Genomic DNA, 14,977 nt, shown 5'->3' with positions numbered 1-14,977 from the left:
CTAACGCGGGACACCCCCCCACCATGAGCCTACCCCAGGGGTCAGTTTTAAAGCTGGTGTCGATTTACTGTGAGCTCACGTGGAAGCAATGTGGTTCTGATTGACTGTTCTGCAGCGCTGTAGACACGCCTGATTTTATTTTGGATAGATTTCTTCTTAGCCAGGCTGAGGAGTGAATCATGTTTGACAGTCACATCACTGGGTCTCTGAATCGCTGTTTTCTAAAGCAGCCCTGTCCTCTGCTTTCTGTGTCACTCGAACCTGGGAGGTATGCACCAGGTTCCCAGCATGTTCTGATGTCTAAATCCCAGGGAGATCACGGAGCTCAGCGCTGTTCAGAGTGAGGCCCAAGGACCGGGGCCAGGCTCGAGCTGCTGTTGCTGGACAAGCTAAGTGCAGAAATGAAGTGTAAGTGTTCGGAAACTTGGATAGCAATTGGACAGCAGGATTTTTGAATCTAACAAACACTTGGGGTCTTGATGTCTTCTTAGACTCATTTTCTGAGTAATTGATTTCTATTGTGTTTTGCAAATGTACCGGTTTGTGACGGAGTAGAGGTAGAGAACTGGTCTTTCACCACAGATGGAATTGTACGGATTTAGATACTGTGATGATGTTGGTGGGTGAACACCCACCCACCTGAGGGGCTCAGGCTGTTACTGATTCAAAAAGGGAAGGTTAGGGACATTGTAGTTTCTCAAGTTGTTTCTCTTCTGTGAAGTTTTCACTGTTACTCTTACCAGCATGTATCTTCGAGCATCTCTTTCGCCGTTTAGGAGAAGGTGGGTGCTGTGAGGTGAGTTCTGCTGTGTGTCCTGACGATGGGGTGCTGAGATACCTGACCGTGCGCAGGGGGTGGCGGGTTCCTGGGAGGCTGCCTTCAGCCCTGGTCTCCTCTCCCCTCCGCTGGGCCGGTCACTGGGCCGGGGCCTGTCCCTCCCTCTGAGCTAATGTCTGGGAAATGTTCCAGAGCTGCGTGGAGGAAAGGCAGAGGCTGCCCACCTGTGACAGTTTGTGCTGAGGAAGGAGCGCTGTGGGATGGAGGGGAGGAAGCAGGAAAAGAACTGAAAAAAAATTCCAGAACTGAATCATCTCTGTCCACGTCACTGTAGCCTTTGGGGTGAACTGCCCTCCAGAGTGGAAGTTTCTCTGTGAAGGGGAGAGGGAGAGAGGGAAGCCAGTAGCTGGACCTTCCCCCTGGGTTTCCACAGCTCTCACTCTCTCTCCTTTTTCAAGTCTTGGCTGAGTGTGGCTGTCCCGGCGAGGCCTCTTGTAGCTCTTTCCCCTGGCGCACTCAGTTCCCTTTGCCTGCTTTATTTTGCTCCGTAGCACTAACCATCCAACTACTGGGTCATTATTTATTTTATTATAACATGACACAATATCATCTGTTAAAATGTATGTTTACAAGGGCAAGGGGTGTTACCTGTATTGCTCACTGCTGTAGCTCCAGAGTCTAAAACAGTGCCTGGTGCATGGTAGGTGCTCAGTAAATATTTGTTGTATGAATGAATAGATGAGTAAGGAACAGTGAAGAGGCGGGATCACAAAGGAGCCAACTGTGTCCAAGGAGGCGGTTCACTGCATGCGCACAGTTGGACACAGCGGTTCACTGCATGGCTGAGCTGGGGCAAGTGGGAGAACATAGTCAAGGGGAGGCAACGAGCCTTTACCAGCGCCAATGTGTGCCGAGCACTGTGGTAGGTGTCCTGTGTTTATCACTCAATTCTAGCGTCAAGTCCTCACATGAAGTATGTCTGGTGACTCCATTTTACAGATGGGGACACTCAAGAGGTTAAGAAACTCACCCAAGTTTGTTCACTCAGTAAGTGGCGGAACTGTGGTCCAACTTAGCCTTTCTCATTCCATCGAGAGAAATTTCCAGAGAAAGTTTGTTGGTAACAGTGTCTCTACTTTCTTTGCATTCCTCCCTGTAAAATGGGCGTTAACTTTCCTCATCGTTCACCAAATTTTCATCTGCCAAGGACAGAACTTGGGAAAATTGGAATGCAAGTATTACAAGATATGAACTTTGCAAATATGAGGTAGAAAAATGAGGTCACACGATTGAGTAATGTCCACGAATGAGTGAGTAGAAATCAGGGCTTGGTTAAACCCAGCCCACGGGGAGGAGGGAGATTTTTTTATGCAAGACTGCATGCCGGGTACTGGTCAGTGTTGGTCATTGTTGTCATTTATTCCAGATTCCTCCCTAGGCTGAGATCACAATCTCCAGGCTCAGCATATTGCCTCTCATTAAAAAAAAATATTTATGGAGTATCTACTAGGCGCCTGAGGTAGATCAGTCGAGCAAACCAAGTTCCTTACCCTTCGTGTTACTTCCATTTTAGTACAGAGGAAGAGGCAGGAAATAAGTATAAGCCGTAAACCATAGAGTGAACTACATGGTATGTTAAAAGGTGACAAGTGCTACAGAAGAGATGAAGATGTAGCATAGGGGAAGGGCTTGGAGGTCAGGGTGGAGGTGGGCAAGTGGCAGTATTAGAGGAAGTGGTTTAGGGCCTGGAAAAGGTGAGAGTGTGAGCCAAGAGGTGTTCTGGAGGGAGAGCATTCCAGTGAGAGAGAACAGTGCGATAGCGCTGAGCTGGGATCATGCCTGATAGATACAGGCAACAGCAAGGAACGTACGGGGAGGGAAGCTGATGGTGTAGGGGTACCCTGAGGGCAGAGGCGCTAGATACCCCGATAAGATGGAATGTGGGGGATGAGATAGAGCAAGGAGTCAAGGATGAGCCCAGGTTTAATTTTCACATTCTTTCGCCTTTATTCTCTGTTTAGTACCTCACATAACTGAGTATTCCCCAAAGTAGTAGCATTGACGTCTTTGGAGATTTAGCCACTGCAGTTCCACTCGTGTCCTAAGGGCTCTGGACCTGAGTTTCTTCAGCTCTAACACGGAGGGATGCTGCAAGATAATCTTTAAAATCCCTGTGTGATGATTCCTGATCGATTCCTTTCCAGGAGTCGTATTCTGATTGCTTGCCTCCTTCCCTCCTCCCTTCCCTCATCTGTTCATCATGAGTCTTTAACACATTTGCTGGAACAGAGGCTTCCCGCATCTGAGGACGCAGAGGACAGAATCTCTGCCTTTCCGTAGCTTGCAGTCTCCTCGCTAACGTTAGACAAGAGCATGGTGAGTGAGGTGAGAACTGGAGCAAATGACAGCTAGCAAAATACAGATAGTACCACGGAACGGGAAGCCACGCGAGGCTCCGTGGATTGGTAAGTTAGGGGCTTGAGTGGATGACAGCGTGTCCGTAGCTGGGAGAGCGAGCAGTTCCAGTTTGGGGAACCCGAGGAAGGGCTCGGAGCGTGGTAGACGGTGCGTGCGTGTTATGGGGAAAGGGCAGTGATGGAGGGAGGTGAAGTGGGATTGAGAGGGCGGGGAGGCAGCTGTTGGACGGCCTCCCACACAGGCTAGAGGGCTGCGGTCAGCGCAGGATGCGTCTTAAGGAAGGGGTGATGTCGTGAACATGGGACCGGCAGGCGATTGTCCTGGCTCTTTGGAGATACAGAGGTGGGAAAACCAGCCCAGGGGACTTGAATTATCTCTGGACCCTGACTTCTGAAATTGTGGCTCATCACTCATCTCATCTCTGGCTGATTCCTTTTGTGCTCAAAATTCTAGGTATTGAGGTAGCGAAGAAAAGTTCACGAAACAAGATCTATTTGAAGGAAAAAAAGCAACAACAATGATTTGAACAAGAAAATGAAACTTTTCCTATATTGTTGACCCAGATTTTGTAATTAAACTCTGTTCACTTGCAAGATTTTTAGTGGAGAGCTCTTAAATTTTTTTCTTTTTAAGTCAAATACAACCCGCTCTTTTATTACTTGTCTGTGAGCCATTGTGGAAACAAAGGTCATCCCCCCATCAAGGTTCACGGCCAACTTCATTTCCCGCATGCGGTCGTATTGGCGTGATTTGCACACTCTGCATTCATAGACACATTTACTCTAATGGGCTTTGTGTGGTTCAGCAGGGCTTGGATGGCAGCCTCCCTAAGCCTAATAAGGCCTCCCATTTATCCACTCCTCCTTTTCTGATTGTATTTCATAATGTGTTGATATTTCCAGGCTAACCTTGTACAACTATTGAGAGATTCTCAGGACCGAAATAAACATCTGGGAGAAGAAATTAAAGAACTTCAGCAAAGGCTCGGAGAAGTCCAGGGTGACAATAAGGTACCGTGAATATTTACAGGGAAAAGGCTCTGCTGAGTCATTGTGCGCCAGAGGTTTATGGAGAGCTCATCAGGAAAATGCAATGCAGCATTTGCTGAAAAATTCATTTTAGATTTTTACATTCGCAATAAAAATCCACAGTTGAGTATTTCTTATCTTTATGACATTCCCTTTGTGCGTGTTTGCGCACGTGCACGTGTGTGTTTCTGGGTTGCTCTAAAATATTGTCCCAACTCGTCGTCGAAGTTTCATTACGTTCAGCTCGGTGGTAAATAACATTGTGGTTGAGGCAAAATAAAACCCAAATGCTATACTTTCCCCCGTCTGTACAAATAATGGATTTGTGGCTCAGATGATTTGGAATTATTCACATTCGGTTTTGAATTTTAAGTAGTCATCCTACTAATTATGTTCACATAACCAATTTATTTTATTGCTAAATTTGGCAATTTGTATGGAACATTGCTCAAAATCCACTGCTTGGTATTAATCAAACTCCCCTGTTGGCAACGTTAATTATAAAATATGAACTCATAAACTCCAAACTAAATGTGCGCTCTCTCTCTCCCAGCTGAAGCTGAGCACCAAAGTATAATAGAGAAAAGGAAGGACTACTGAAGTTTAATTCCGTCCCCACAAACAATTTCCCATTTTGCCGAGAGAGATTTATTTTCTATTCCCTGCCAGAGGCCGCTTCTCAACAGAGATGACCGTTGGAATTTAACTCAAGAAAACGACCTGGTGGGGAGGAGGTGCTGTCATGGGAAACGGTTTTTAAACTTGACCAAGTTCCTTGACAGACTGTGGTGATGGTTATTTTCTGGGAGTTGTTGGTTGTTGGAAGGCACCGTTTTGAATGATGTTCACTTTTTAAAAAATGCACGGAAGTGCCTGCTTCCCCAAGAACCTCTTCCACAACAAAAGATCAGACAGGGTTGTGGGTTTTTTCAGCCCTCACCTGAGGTTATTTTTTCCATTGCTTTTCAGAGAGAGTGGAAGGGAGGGAGAGGAAGAGAGAGAGAAACATCGATGTGAGAGAGACACATCAATTGGTTGCCCTGACCAGGGCCGGGGACCGAGCCCAAAACTGAGGTACGTGCCCTTGGCCTACATGAACCCTGGACCCTTCAGTCCTCGGGCTGATGCATTTACTACTGAGCCAAACGAGCTAGGGCTCAGACAGGACTTGAGTGTACTGCTGGCTTGAGGCTCCCTTTGTGGGAGGTTTTCTTTACATAGGCTCTTTTCCACTTCATCTGCCTCTAAAAATTTTTTTACACCCCTTATATTTAATATTTACTTGGAAAATTAGGCTCTACTATTTCCGGTCATGACTAAGGGGTGGGAAAGAATGCCGGAGAAAGGTTCTAATTAACATGGGACAAGCTAATCCGGCCTCTGGTGTGGTTTTATGCAGATGTAAAGGATTTAAGCTCTGTAACCTAGGTGTTTGGTTGGTAATTAAAGGCCAGCCCTTCTCTGTCACTTCCTCAATTGATAACAGCAGAGCAAGATTTCCTAGAGAATAAAGTGACGTTTGTGCAGTAGTTTCCTTTAAACCCCTAAAAATAGGACAGGGATTTTGGAGACATTATAAACACACAAAATACTGAAACATTTTATAATGTGATTTTTGGATTCATGGTTCTTCTCGACTGACTGCTTTTTTTTCTTCTTGAGCTACTCCCATTTCCAACTTTTCCTAAGTACATCTCATCTTTTGGCCACTTTTAATTGTATCTCCTTTTAGGTGTGAGATACGTATTTTAGGAATTGATGTTAACAACTGATATTTCAAGGAGAGAAGGGTGTGTGTGTGTGTGTGTGTGTGTGTGTGCACATATGCACAGGAGTGTATAAGCTTGTGTGTGTGCACATGAATGTGTGAGTGTATGTGAGTATGTGTGTGCACATGTGACTGTTCAAGAGTGTGAGTGTGAGTGTATGTGAGTATGTGTCAGTGTGTATGTGAGTGTGTGAGTGTGTGAGTGTGTGCACACATGACTGTGTTTGTGAGTGTGTGTGAGTGTGTGTGAGAGTGTGTGTGTAACACTAAGCACCAGTCCAGGCTTCTTTTGCTTTGACACAGGCTGAACTTCATGGTTTGCTTGTGCTCTGGGTCTTTACTCCAGAAGCTGGACACATTCATTTATCAAACTTTGTTTTCTCAGCCAAGGTTTAGAATTTAGTGACTCAAATTCATGGCCTGTGAACTAATTTGCCTGCCGAACGTGCAGGGAGCATGTTATAACATTTAGCAGACCCCACTACCTCAGTGTCCAGCCTCCCCCTCAAAAAGCACCAGCCCCAGTGAGCCCCAGTGAGTTCATTTATCTCATTTGCATCTGAAGTTGTAGAGATGGTTTCTTTTCAATCCTCTGTGAGTCATGATCATCCCACCCTCCCCCAACCCCAGTCATCAGCATTGAGGCCAGATTACTCATTTGATAAGGATCCCAGGCATCCTGAGAAACTTAGAGGCCCCTGTTGAAAGTGGCCGTGACTGTGTGATGGAGAATGGGGTAACCCTTCATTATTATTATTTTTATTCATGTCACTCTCTCCTCCAACCTTTCTGCGGTCCTCTGAATCCAGTCCCACCTTCTTGCCAGAGTGTGCTAGGCCTGCCATCGTTTGGCCCCTACTGGTTTCTCCAGCCACATCTCTAATCACTAGTCTCCTCACACTTCAATGCTGCAACAGTAATTTAGCCCCTTTGCTAAACTGAACTGCCTTGTGCCTCAGGGCCTTTGCACCTATTGTTTGCTCTGTCTGGAACATTCTTCCACTTTACTTCGCTGGGAACTCCTGCTTATCTTTCAGGTCACAGGTCAAATGCAGCCTTCTCGGCCTCTTAGGGGCAGGTCCTACAGGTGCCCATAGTGTCCTGTTCTCTTCCCTCTGCTCCCCAAGGGTAAGCTCTTCTCAGGCCAGATTCCTGACTGGTATACTACTGCATCCCTAGGAATTAACATTCTTAGTTCCCAAAAGGTAGACATTATTTGATAAACCCTTATGAAGGAATGGAATGGAAAAGCGGGTGAGTGCATGAATAAAGGGAATGAATAAAGGGAATGAAAAGAAGAGCAAAAGTGTTCAAAAAAGGAAAAAGAATATGAGGAAATAAGTGGACTTACTGCCACTCTGGTTGTCATCAGTAATTCTCCTCTTGGGGAGAGGAGTGTGGTTAGAAATTTGGAGAAGGGAGCTGGAAAAGCAAACTGTTTCATCAGAGCAAAAAACCCCACCCCCACCCCACCCAAGGTGTGAGACCTTGGGAAGCCCCGTGGAGAGAGCATAGGGTTTGGATGCTGAGCCCTGGTGGACACGGGGGAAGGTCCTTCCCATTGGCTGGCTGAATAGCTAAAAAAATTCAAGAATACTTAATAATTACTGCTGTTGGACGCCTCACTCCCCACCTTCCAGAGGGCTGATGGCATCATTTTATGAGCGGCCATTAAAGTAGAAGCTTTTTATCTCCTAGTTGCCATTTTAACTGATGACCCTTGTCCAAATTTGGGAAGCCCAGCTTCTGGATGTTAAGTACATTTAAGAAACAAGGTGATAGGAAATTACTTGCCTTGGGCATTTTAAGGTAGACTAATTTTTCCATTTGTTCAGCTAGAGCCTTGTAACCCTATGTGCCATAAAGCATTTTCAAACAGCCTCTTGAAAGATTTGTAGCCACCTTGGCTTACAAACAGCTTAGCATCACGTGGGGCTGGGGTGTGTGTTCTGTGATAGCGTGGGGGGTTCCTGCGATCACACATCACCTGCTGTCCCTCTGAACAGTGCCCAAGAATTTCCTGGGGCTCCCGGATGGACATAAACCGCCAGTGCAAACCAGATGAAAGGTGTGAGGAGGGAAACCTACTAGACACCCTCCCCTGCCTTGATAATTGTAGTTCTGACAGGCTAAAGAGGAAAGAGGAGGCCTGTGGGGCTAGGAGGACACACACCTCCTCAAATCATCCTGAAAAGGGGCTCTCAGTGCGTCAGTTTATAAGGGCTGAAGGCCAATTAATTATGTGGAGAGACCCAGATCATGCTGGGCCTCGGGTCTGAAAAGCAGCCTGCTGAGAGAGTGGCTGCCCCCCTTCCTGCCCCAGAGGTCTGCCTGCTTCCTCTTCTGGGCATTAGGAAAAGTGTGGGCTCAGGGGAAGGGAAACCAGGAGGAAGGAGGTTTCTGAGAATTTAAGGATTAGTAGGAGTCAATCAGCAGAACTAGCAGAGCACATTTGAATCACAAATATCCAAAGGTGAGCTGGTGGACCAGCTGGGTCTCCTGAAGAGGAAGCCTGGCTGGTGTCGCCTTCCTAATTTCCATGATGGAACTACCGATGCCAAGACAAATATCAGGCCACCACAGCGAAGTCACTGAACTTGAAAGATGGGCACTCCAGGAAGAGCCAGCCCAGCCCGCCACTGCCAAGTGGCACCGTGTAGCACAGCAGGTCTTTGAATAACGTCATTTCATTATAAAATTAATGAGGGGGAAGAAAATCACTTCCTGGCTGGGGCCACTGTCCGTGTGGAGTTTGCATGTATTCACCATGTCTGCGTGGGTTTTCTCTGGGGAGTCCAGTTTCCTCCCACATTCCAAGGATGTGCACATGAGAGTCTACACTGCCCCACTGAGTGGGTGTGGGTGCGAGTGGCGATGTGCCCTGCGATGGAAGGCATCCTGTCCAGGTGGGTCCCGTCCTGCGCCCTGAGCTTCCAGGTTAGGCTCCGCACACCTATGACCCTGAACTGGAATCAGTGGGCTGGAAAAGAACTATCTTCACTCGTTTCTATTCATCTTTCTTAAATGTATGTATAGTTCACGTTTATCTCAATACTTAATATTATAAGCATTTGCGGTCTTTATTTAGAAATTTGGCCATGTTTACTTAACTGGTTTATATCAATTAGCCTATGATAAAATTAGTTTTGCTATACATTGTTTTGCTTCAAGTCAGTCTCCAAGAACCTATGGATGATGTTAAGTGAGGACTTACTGTTTAGTCCAAAAGGTCCATCTTTAAAAATGTTTAGACCCAGGTTTATATTCTAGCTCTGCCAGTTACTGTCTGTGTGGCCTTGGGCAAGTCAGTGTTCTCTTCAGGCCTCAGTTTCCTCATCTGCAAAAAGGGAATAGTAGCAGCTCTGATAGAACTGTCGTCCGGTTTCACCCCTCACTCATCAACACATAACTGGGGACTTGCTATGTGTTGATTAATGTCCTAAGATTTAAGGAAACATGAAGGAATGTCGAAGACAAGGTCCTCGTTCTCACAGAGCTTAGGTTCTAGTTGGGAAGAAAGAGTGTAAGAAAAGGAATAGATGAGTAAGATCACTGGACAGTGGTTAGTGCTGGGGACAAAAAGAAAGCAGGAACAGGAGGTTTAGTGATTGTGTGCACACGCATGTGTAATATTAAGTGTTTGTAAAGTGCGTAGCATAGAGCCTGGTACCCAGGAAGCACTCCGTCGAGGACAGGCGTCGCTGGTATGTTTAGCACGACACAGGCCCAGATCGAGTCCCAGCAGGAATCTTTCAGGGTCTTCCTTCCTGCTGATCGACTGTCTCCAGTGGGCTGGGTATGTGCCTCCCCACAGGGACAGAGACAAGAGACTGGGAAGAGAAGTCAGGCTGGCGATCCCCCAGAACTCAGCCTCCTTGCCCCCACTGCACGCTTCGCCAGCACCCAGCTTTACTGCCTGCGTGCAGGGTTCCTGGAAGCTTCCTTGCACTGTGTGCCCCTTGTGGAATAAGCCTCCGATAGATGCGCCAGGAGCTGCACCTCATGTTCCCGTGGAGACAGCCAGCAGCTGGTTTTCCTGTCCACTTGCCTTTGCTTTCCTTGGTCTTGTGGAGTGTGGCACGTTAGCGCAGAAGAGCAACAGTGCAGTGCGAGGTAATCCAAGCAAGAAGGTTCCGGCGGACACCGCTCCTGACGGTGTCCTGCATTCGCGCTTCCCCGGCCAGTTTAAATGGAGCTGTTTGTGACATTGCACAAACACTGGGTTTTGCCCTTAATAATGAGCTTTATGTTACACTGGCTGATGTCTTTCTGTACCTCTGTTTTATCTGGTGTTGGCACAATATAACGATAGAGCCCTTCTGCAACCATACCTCTACTGACGTAGGACTTTTGGATAGATTCAGGGAGCAAACCAATTAAGTCAAAGCCACGAGCCAATAGAGACAGACCAGTGAGCATGCAGGTGACTAATTAAAGTATACTTTGTTTAAAAAGAAAAAGAGCTCAGCTGTGGATGTTTGTAATGGTCCAGGATGAGGGATCAGAGAGCGCTTCGTAAATGGTTCCTTTTTATGCTTTAAAGAAGCACAGAGATGTCCCATCCTGTAGGAAACTCAAATGAAGAGGGCACTCCAGTGAGAAGCTCTCACCGGCATTACAGAAATTAATTACAAAGAATTGAAATGAGTGATAAGGGCCCTTCACTCGCTCCAGCCCCATCATATCTCACTCTAACTGGGATCTTGACTGTGAACTACAGGTAGCATTCAGCTGGTTCAGTGAGCAGCCAGACTGGTTCAGTGTTCCCTGATGTTTTGTTGGTAAATGAGTTAGATGTGTTTGGTCTCAGAGACCATGTTTGAGTCTGTCCTGGCTTAGATGAGCTTGCAGCCTGGATGGCCCATTTAACCAACGCAGCTCGGTTTTGGACTTTAATCCCATAGACCATGCGTTGTAATTACACTTCTTAATAGAGAACTGGTTCTGAAAGATATCTCAGCCCCAAAGTTATTTTATAGTAACCATATCCAACTTTTACTAAAGTTAAAGGAAACTGAAGCAGCTTTAGAACTGTTCGGTGGGATACTGTAAAGATTGTCGCTCTGGGAACCGTGTGTACTGAATTGTCTGAAGGTTGTTCAGGGACTTCCTAGCTGTGTGATCTTATGTCAGTGGCTTGACTTCTCTGTGCCTCAGTCCTTATCTGTACAGTGGAGATAATAGTAGTACTTGCCGTATGGAGGGTGGTTCAATTCATTTCAACACATCTTTATTGAGAACCCGACTACATACTCATGGGGCTTCCTTTCAAGTGGGGACAGGTGGACAGTAAGCAAATAAATATTTATTTATTAAACAAACTTATCATATTCCCTAGATTCTGAGATGCACAGTTTTCACATTTGAACAGCTCTGATACAGTCGGCGGTATCACATAGTTATGATTGGCACTTCTTATTCTCTTTAGAGGCATAATGGCAGGTCTTCAGAGTCAACAGAGACTTACGTTTGAGGAAACACGCTAGTCCCTCCTTATCTGTGGTTTTGCCTTCCACAGTTTCAGTTACCTGTGGTCAACTGTGGTCCAGAAAGATTAAATGGAAAATTCCAGAAATGAACAATAAATTTTAAATTGAGGGTAGTTCTGAGTATCGTGATGAACTCTTGAGCCACCCTCCTCTGTCCTGCCTGGGACATGAATTGCCCTCCCCCCCCTTTGTCCAGAGTCTCTGCACCGCAGACACTCCCCGCCTATCAGTCACTGAGTAGCTGTCCCGGTTATCAGATCATGATGTCACAGTGCGTGTGCTCAAGTCACCCATATTTTACTTAATAATGGCCTCAAATGACAAGAGTAGTGATGCTGGCCATTTGGATATGCCGTAGAGAAGCCGTAAGTGCTTCCTTAAGTGAAAGGTCTGGATGTACAGGAAAAAACATGGTACGTACAGGGCTTGGCACTACCCGCAGTTTCAGGCGTCCACCATTGGTCTTGGAACGTACCCCCGTCAGATAATGGGCACCGCTGCATGACGTACGATGCCAGAAGGCGCGGAGTGCTGAGGAAAAAACAGGCTCTGTAGAGTGCAGCCGCGGTGGAAAGCGGGGCACTGCTTATCGGGCGGTCAGGGGAGGAGTATCCGTGCATGTGCCCTTCACACGGAGATCTGAGGGAAGCGTGGTGGGGGGTGGTCAGATAACCCAGGGTGAAGTGAGGAGACCCTGTAGCAGAGTGAGCTTGGGGTGACAGAGGCCCAGCCTGGGGCCAGTGAGCCTTTTGCGAGGGTGAAGTAGGAGAAGTTACACAAAGCACAGAGCACGCTCCACGGTGGGGGCTCTGCGCACTGTGCACTATGCTTGTTGTGATGGAGGAGGCAGCGAAGCATGCACTCTAGAACCCTGGGCTGCCAGGGCCCTGCCATTTGTGAGGTCTAAAGTGGGCAAGTTACTTGGTGTGTCTGTGTCTCAGTTTCTTACCTGAAATTGAGAATAGCAGCAGTACCTCATAGGGTACTAGTTGGACTTACGTGGGCTAACGTGTGTAAGCACCCAGGACAGGGCCTGGCGGGTAGTTTTGCATGGGGGTTTGCTCTGAACGTTAAGAGTGCAGCCTTGGGCGAGGGCTACTACTGAGCTGAGCGTGTCCCCTGGTCAAGGAGACCTGGCTTCAGAGCCCTGTGTCAGCCCCTCGGGGTTCTCACCTGCAGAGAGAGGAGGACAGTGTCTGCCTCCTGGAGTTGTAGAAGCATCAAATGAGAGGTTCCTAATTTAAGGAGCACTCGGGGACTCCCTGTGGCGAGCCAGACACTGCTCCTGGCCAGGCTATTTCAGTACAGATGACAAGCAAGGCTCCTGCTGCGGAGGAGCTGACAGTGGGGAGGCACGAGCAGGTGAATGAGGTGACATCTGTAAATATGATGAAGACAGTGGGGTAGGGCGGTGGGAGGGAGAGTAACTTGGGGGTGAACAGCTTCAGTGATGGTGTCCAAGGAAGACTTCTCAGAGGAGGAGACATTTAACCCGAGACCTGAAGGAGACAAAAGAAGTGGGTCCTGGACAGACATGTCCAGGGAAGGCTAGTCCAAGGGCAGAGGAAGTGCAAAGGCCCAGGGGCAGGCAGGAGCATGGTGTATTTGAGGCACTGAAAGGAAGCCAGCGCGGCTGGAGAACAGAGGACGGGGAGATGGTTAGCAATGGGGTCGGAGGGTGGACAGGGAGCAGCTCATTACCTCCTAAGGGCTGTGGCATTTATTCCAGTGCAGTGAAAAGCCACTGAAAGTATCATGTGGAGGAAACTTCTAGCATGTTATTTGGCCCAAATTGGGTGCTCATTAGCTGGGAAACATCGATGTGCACTAATGAGCGTGTGCACGATGATCTCCCAGAGCCCGGGACAAAGAAAAGGAAACTGTTTTTATTTTTATTTTTAAAGTGATAAATGCTTTTGTTTAAAGCCAGATCTGGACTCTGGTATACATGACAGAGTGGCCCACTTGGGGCCTTTTTACACTCTCGTGTTCAGTTTTATCGAGGGTATCTCAAAAGTCAGGGGCAGTTGGCAAGGGTGTGGAGAAAAGCTGCAGGAGAAGTGAAGACAATCAGGACCTTGTTTGTTATGTTTCCCAGCTCAGCACTATGCCAGGTGAATGTTTAATAAATGCCTTTCGGTGCTGACCTCTTCCTAGGCGTGCTGTTTGCATCAGTAACAGGAGTGGGGGGTGAGCAAGGGCTGGCACCTACACCCTGTTAACAGTTCTTTCATCTGGTCCTCCCAGGAACTCTGGCAAGTAGAGTCCCTTCACACGAACTGTGACCATACCAGCTGTGATGGGGATTTCACTTGCAAAGCTCTGCATCAACAGTATAGTTACATCCACAGTGAGAGTCACATCAACAGTGCTCCTTGTGGTATGTCAGCGATTTTCAACCTTTTCCATCTCATGGCACATGAACTAATTACTAATCACTAATTACTAAAAGTCCGTGGCACACCTAAACATATCTTTTTTGCTGATCTGACAAAAAAATAGGTATGGTTTGTATTCATTCACGCTGGACGGCTCTTGTGTTGGCTGCTGTCATTGTTTTTATTTGACAATCTCAGGGAAAAGAGGTCGGTGCCCCTGACTAAATAGTCAGGTGTTGTATGTTTTAGGTACTCTGGAGGCACACCGGTTGAAAATCGCTGCATTGTACCTTCCCCTTGGACGATGGAAGCCCCAGAGTGGAACTGTGCGGTGTGCAGGCTGGGCAGCTGGAGACAGCTGTCCTGTCTCCGAGGCGGCTTTATTCTTACAGACTGAACGTGGCCCCATAAGATCCATCATTCAACCTAATCCCCAGGGTGATGGTACTGGAGGTGGGGCCCTGAGGAGTGACTAGGTTATGACCGCAGGGCTCTCACAAATGGGATTAGTGCTCCCATAAAGGAGACCCCAGTGAGCTCTTTTGCTCCCTCTGCCACGTGGAAAACAGCCATCGGTGAACCAGAAAGCAGGCTCTCACCAGACACCAAGTCGGCTGGCACCTTGATCTTGGACTTCCCAGCCTCCAGAACTGTGTGGAATATGTGTCTGTTGTTTGTAAGCCACCCAGCCTATGGTATTCTGTTATAGCAGCCTGAATGGACTAAGATAATTCCCATTTTTAAAAAAGTCCCCTGGGGCCCAGCGAGGTTAGATGGCTGCGGAACGCAGGGCTGGGATTAGCAGAAGCAGGATCTGAGCCAGACAGCGCCTGGAGAGTGTAGCTGCTCCCGCCCCGGTGCCTGTCACTGTTGGGAGGGGAAATGGAGTCAGGAAAACGAAGACAAGCGGAGAGGGAGCGTTGAGGGCTGTGGGGAGTGAAGCCTGAGAAGAGATCCGGGAAGGAGCAAGTCAGTCCAAGCCAGGGGCCATCAGGGGGACCAGAGTTTGGGTGGGGCTTCGGGGGAGCAGTTGGACTCGATGGGCAGGGTGCAGGATGGGCACCGAAGAGCCATTAGGTCCCATCATTTCACAAGCAAGTCCCTCAGCCACATCCCAG

The 14,977-nt window shown here is 47.7% G+C and overlaps 1 protein-coding gene across 2 annotated transcripts in view; it reads left to right on the top strand.

Moving 5' to 3' along the window:
* The window catches only part of CCDC149 (coiled-coil domain containing 149), an 86,555-nt gene that overhangs the window by 33,301 nt on the left and 38,277 nt on the right, over positions 1 to 14,977 (top strand). For both annotated transcript variants that reach the window (XM_081148410.1, XM_081148409.1), the window contains exon 4: positions 4,099 to 4,206. In XM_081148410.1, the coding sequence (XP_081004536.1) occupies positions 4,099 to 4,206 (108 nt within the window). The remainder of the gene's footprint in view (positions 1 to 4,098; positions 4,207 to 14,977) is intronic.

This window comes from Miniopterus schreibersii, assembly GCF_964146895.1.
Source record: "Miniopterus schreibersii genome assembly, chromosome: 1".
Lineage (NCBI taxonomy): Eukaryota > Metazoa > Chordata > Mammalia > Chiroptera > Miniopteridae > Miniopterus > Miniopterus schreibersii.
The sequence above is the reverse complement of the archived record's forward strand: the minus strand, read 5'-3'. Positions and strand labels throughout refer to the sequence as shown.